At 27.6% G+C, this 6,000-nt stretch overlaps 1 protein-coding gene across 1 annotated transcript; it reads left to right on the top strand.

Moving 5' to 3' along the window:
• The first annotated feature begins 297 nt into the window (after positions 1-297).
• On the top strand, positions 298-4,982 carry Rpn10 (regulatory particle non-ATPase 10). The gene is made up of 7 exons (XM_015509049.2): positions 298-470; positions 930-1,070; positions 1,139-1,250; positions 1,882-2,037; positions 2,102-2,320; positions 2,385-2,502; positions 4,305-4,982. Exons 1-7 carry the CDS (start codon positions 445-447, stop codon positions 4,733-4,735), a joined length of 1,203 nt encoding a protein of 400 aa, XP_015364535.1. The 5' UTR covers positions 298-444; the 3' UTR covers positions 4,736-4,982.
• Positions 4,983-6,000: the final 1,018 nt, after the last annotated feature.

The following is a 6,000-nucleotide window of genomic DNA, read 5'->3' as shown; positions in this document are numbered from 1 at the left end:
CCCCAAGTCAAAAGTTGAAATTGCGACTATGCATAGACCTATTAAAGTATTAACTAGTTCCATGTGTTTAAAGCACGGATATAGTCATCCCAATTATGTAGAGTAGGTGAAATTTTCAAAAATAAATCAATTCAAATTTTCTGGTATCAATAAACCTTATAATTTCTTATCACGAGACCCAACTGTCCCGATTAATATATAAATGGGATTTTTGGATCTAAACGTTGGCACAACTGTGTTCTCGAAAATCGAATTGCTATTATCACGTTTCGAGATATCTCTCCAAGCCCCGGATATCACTTCGATGAGTTAGCAATTTGTTTGTGAACAATAATCATAAGTCATAACTATCTAAACTATCCAACTAGGAAATTCACTCTGCTCATCTTGTAGTGTTTAGAGTTTTTCATTTTAGTGTTTCTTTAAAATCAACAGATATTCATAATGGTCCTCGAAAGTACTATGATATGGTAAGTAGGCACAATGATATTCGTTTTCTGGTAAAATTCATTCATTTTCATGTCTATTATATTTTGTATGCGAGTAATTATACCGACAGTTAATGTCACAACTACAAAACACATTTTTGTTTCGTTCATATACATGATGTATACAGCAAAATATACAAATACATAAATATTATATAATGTTAGATTCAATATTTCAATATTTTTGAGTACAGACCTACCAAAACAGTAATCCATATTATTTTCTTTTAAACATTTTTATGTGGTTTAAAAAGTATTCTATTTGTTTGTTTTATTACATACTGTGAGTTAAACAGTAAGTAAACATCATACAAATAAACTTTTTAATTTAGGTACTTGATTAATTAATTACTTTCATTAGTTAAAATAATAAGTAGGTACTTCAAATTATATTTAAATATTTTATAACCATAAATTAACTTGTTATGCATTTATTTTTAGTGTTGATAACAGCGACTACATGCGTAATGGTGATTTTGTACCTACCCGTCTACAAGCTCAGCAAGATGCTGTTAACCTAGTATGTCTTTCTAAGACGCGTGCAAATCCTGAGAACAACGTTGGTCTTTTAACATTAGCCAAGTATGAATTTTCTATATTTTTAATTAACACATTGAATATTAATGCTTAGTTGTTAATTTTTTTTTTAGTGTTCGTGTATTGGCTACTTTAACAGCCGATGTTGGTCGGATTCTATCAAAATTGCATCAAGTTCAACCCAATGGTGTCATCAATTTTCCTACTGGCATTAGAATCGCTCATGTAATTTATAATTCTTATTATATAAAGTATATACTGTTACATAGAAAATAGATATAAGTAACATTTTTGCCTTATTGAACTTTTCAATTCAAGCAGTTTATTATTATTACAATTTCACTTCAGGCATATAAAATAAAAAGAGTTTATAAATCATACATTTATTAATACATAATTAAATTTGACAGAAACTATACATTTTCAATTGTCAGAGGCATAAATTAGTAATTATTAATATTTGAATACAAATATTACTATAGTCTATACCAGAGGTCCCCAAACTGTGCGCCGCGGTGTGTTGTCAGGGGAGCCGCGGCTGTGCCTCGCTGACAAATATATTATCTGGTCTAAAAATAAACAAATATATTTTACGATGAAAAAAAGGTTGTACATTTTATTAAGGGCGCTACGAGTATGAAAAGTTTGGGAACCTCTGGTCTATACTACTAAAAATACTTAATAACATGTATAATAAATAATAAATTTTGAAGTGTAAAATTATTAGTATATTAAACTAAAAATCAGAAATTTTTTTGAAAAAAATAAAGAATTGTTACTTTATTCCAATATGTGCTATAATCATCAATATATAAAACATTCTATGTGAAAACCTAAATATTTTGAAATTTTACAGTTAGCTTTGAAGCATCGTCAAGGAAAAAATCATAAAATGCGTATAATCGCATTTATTGGCAGTCCGGTTGGTTTGGATGAAAAAGAAATTATAAAGTTAGCTAAGCGTCTTAAGAAAGAAAAGGTTAATGTGGATGTTGTTTCTTTTGGCGAAGAGGTAAAATTAAATTAAATTAAACAATAGAATTGTATAACATTTTAAGCTATAATTAATTTTGTAGGCGGAAAATTCTGATGTATTAACTGCGTTTGTTAATACATTAAATGGTAAAGATGGTGGTGGCAGCCATCTTATTGCTGTACCACCGGGCTCACATTTTTCTGAAGCATTAGTATCATCTCCAGTTATTCAAGGAGAAGATGGTGCTGGAGGAGCTGGTCTTGGCGGAACAGGATATGAATTTGGAGTTGATCCTAATGAAGATCCTGAATTAGCTTTAGTTAGTTTTTAAATATGTTTACTTTTGGAAAAAATATATATAATCTATGTGATTTATTTTTAAGGCATTGCGTGTTTCTATGGAAGAACAAAGAGCTAGGCAAGAGCAAGAAGCTCGCCGAGGTCAAGGTTCATCTGCTGGTGCTGAAACTTCAACTGCTCGTCCAGAAACTATTAATGAAAGTAAGCAAATATACTGGAAAAAATATTTTTATTTATATAATTTTTCGAAAAATGATTTTTTGGTCCTTAACTTTCAATTTTATACCACAATAATAGATGTCATGGTATTATTAATAAATCGTAAAAATACGTATAAACAGCAACATTTAACTATAAAAGCTGAATAAATAATATTGGTAATGGTTTGCTCATATACCTGCTCAAATGTGTGAAATTGAATAATCTTATTTTCCCTGCTTCTCAGATACATTATCATGCCACTATCCATATTAATAAATATATCGGGTTAACAATTAGGCTGTTCAAATTTATATTATTTTTATTATTATTTATTTTTTAATACATTTTTTTCAATGTATTTATTATCATTTATAATGTACTGCTAGATAACAAATTTGAGTGTTAGATTCATAGGCCGGGCAGAACAAGTCAGTATAAAAATACTAAAATGATAATAATTCTTTTTAGTTTTTAAATTTTTTGTTCAATTTTTTTTACTTCATTTGTTTCTTGTAGATTATAAATTATGTCTTGCATCATAATATATGTCTCACTAAACAAGAAAAATATACATAGTTTAAAAAAGTGTTATCACTATTATTTTAATTTGTATGCTTGCATATTTTTCAAATCTCTTCATTGCATTTAATTTTATGTAAATGCTAAATATTTTGTTATATTATAATATAACTGTAATTAAAACTACAAATCTTTTTTATGCATATATTTAGATAATTCTACATTTTAAAGTTTTTGGAGCATTAATTACATTTTTAAAGTCATATTTCATCTATTATTTTCTTTGTCTTATACATGTACCATAACAAATATTTAACTGGATTATTTTTTTGATTTATTTATGGTTAATATTTATGAAAATTCATTTATCATAAAAATTGTTTAAAATAATATAAATTGTGCCGATGTAAAGATTTATTTTTAGAATATTTATTTTTCTACAGATTACCTTTATGAATTTGAAAAAATCAATTATTCAGCACTTATACATAATTATATTAATACATATGGAATAAAACTACTTGAATAAAGTTTATATTATTCTTTAAAAATTATTATTTACTTATCAGTTTTCTGATGTTAATTATTAATAAACTATAGTAAGATACATGTGTAAATTTTCTATGTTACTCATATATAAAATTAAGACAATGTAAGGAAGGAAGTGTTGACATTTTCTTGACGTGTTATATAATTAAATTGTAATCAAAATTATATTATAGTAAGATTAATATTTACTTTAAGTCACACTTGCACGCGTTGTCTCATTCTTAAAACATACATCACAAATTTGTGTTCAGTAGTTCCAATTTAGTGTAGTGAGCTCTAATAATAGTTAAATGACTTATCATCAATCATACAGTTAGACAGTATCTGCTTTTAAATAGATTTTTTTTACAGTATTTTAATTTTTAAGCAAGCTATGAATATGTAAATTACTGAAGTATAAATATTTAACACTCTTATATATTGTAAAAAAATCTTTTGTGAAAGCACTGATAATGTTCATACATTTCAGTTTGATTAAATGTCAATTCTTTATATTATTAAAGGTTATTGCCCAAAATTGGAACCACTAAACATAAATTTAGTATGTTTGTAAGCTGGACACAAGTGATAGTACATGTGGTAGTGGTATTCTAAACAATTTATTAGTAACTCATAACTGAAGTAATTTTAACTCACGATAACTATTGTTAAAATTCACTTAAATCTTGACATAATTTTTCTATTAATTTAAACACCATTTTAGTATTTTAAATATTATCTTACAATTATTACAGCTCCAACTGAAGAAGCAATGTTGGAGCGTGCTTTGGCTATGTCAATGGAAACTGGTGAAGATGAGCCAATGGTTGTCCAGGAGGGATCTGGCGCTTCAGCTTCTGGTCCTTCTGCTACAACTGCATCTCAAGTGGACTTCAATAATATGTCAGAAGAAGAGCAGATAGCATTTGCTATGCAAATGTCTATGCAGGACTCGGCAGCTGAAGAAAAAGCATCTTCATCCGGTGCCAAATCCAAAGAGGAAGCTATGGAAGTAGAAGAAGACTATTCGGAAGTGATTGATCCTGAATTTATTCAGAGTGTGTTAGAAAATCTACCTGGAGTTGACTCACAAAGTGACGCAGTACGCCAAGCTGTTGGTCTTGTCAGTAAGGATTCAAAGGATAAAGACCAAAAAAATGAAAAGGATAAAAGCAATAAGAAATAATTGTTGAAAGACAAATTGAAAAATATATTTAATTATACTTTATATATTTCTTATCATTTTTATTTTTTTTTATTAATAACATCTAATTAAATCATATTTCAGAACCCATAGATTAAAATTTTAATAAATTAAATTATTCAATTTTAGAATTGTCTGATGTTTATATAAGTAAAAACATGTTTAGTCTAATAATAAAATCTATATTGTCTAAAAAAATATAATTGGAATATCTACCTAATTGTTTAAATTATAGTTGTATTTCATTAATTTATGAAGCATGATTAAAGATTAAATAATAATTTGCCCTTTTATTTTAGTAATGTTACAATGGTATTATAAAAAATATATTTTAATAACTTGGGCAAGTAAAGATGTGTAAGAATAGAATCATAATTATGTGGTTCCAAAGGGTGATTTATTTTAAAAACTATTCACTAAGAATTACAGGAAGTGTTTTTTTTACATGCAATCTGAATTTAGAACAAAGAATCAAAATAATGGAACACAACACCTTACTCTAAAATAGATGTAACTATAGCTTTAAAATATCATCTAGGGTTTTCAAAAGTAAATAATTTCATACTTATAATCCTAATTAATAGGTTAATAACTTATTAGTTATTGTGTTAAAAATATGCAAGTTTAATTTTTCAACCATATTGGACTAAGCCACTTTAAGAGTATTAGGTTAACATGAGAGACTTATGATTTAAACATCACAATGGTCAACATATTTATTAAAAATAAATCTCAGTATTTTGTCAGTTATATTTATACGGGTACTTGAGTGCTTAAAAAACGGTTTGTCATAACTCATAATATAATAATATATATCTATATGAATGTATAAGCTTGGATTGCTTGCTTTCTGATTTTTACAAGTTAAGAAACATTTATTTTTTTCACTATCAAGGAATGAGATGTTATTATTAAGAAGTGCTTTTTGTATTTTATTAGTTTTAGTAATTTTACTGTAAATAGCTTAAGAAGCTGCTCTACGAAGCTTTTAACTTTGTGCCAAAAGCCTCGTTTTGGCCACCCATGGTATACGTTACGTTCCTAGAAATTCGTGTTTCTAAACAGTCCAGTCGGTTACTGGTTACCAATAACCATGTAACGTCAGCGGGTAATAACCAATAACCATATTTATAACGACTATTCGGTCGACAGTTCGACACCGATCGACTGTGACGAGCTAAATTCGGCCGACAACAATAGTTCTTGTTCACGCGCGCGCTGTTCATGGAACACAACGTTGGGCTTAA

The sequence above is a fragment of the Diuraphis noxia genome, unplaced genomic scaffold (assembly GCF_037042655.1).
Source record: "Diuraphis noxia isolate RWA-SAM2 unplaced genomic scaffold, SU_Dnox_SAM2 contig0003, whole genome shotgun sequence".
NCBI classification, from domain to species: Eukaryota; Metazoa; Arthropoda; class Insecta; order Hemiptera; family Aphididae; genus Diuraphis; species Diuraphis noxia.
Note: the sequence above shows the minus strand (reverse complement) of the source record. Positions and strands in the feature narration are given on the sequence as shown.

Bases quoted from the DNA above. Each gene is read 5' to 3' on its own strand.
- Rpn10 (XM_015509049.2), top strand. From the start codon at position 445: ATGGTCCTCGAAAGTACTATGATATG. The intron at 471-929 runs GTAAGTAGGCAC...ATTTATTTTTAG, and splicing joins CTCGAAAGTACTATGATATG to TGTTGATAACAGCGACTACA. The intron at 1,071-1,138 runs GTATGAATTTTC...TTTTTTTTTTAG, and splicing joins GGTCTTTTAACATTAGCCAA to TGTTCGTGTATTGGCTACTT.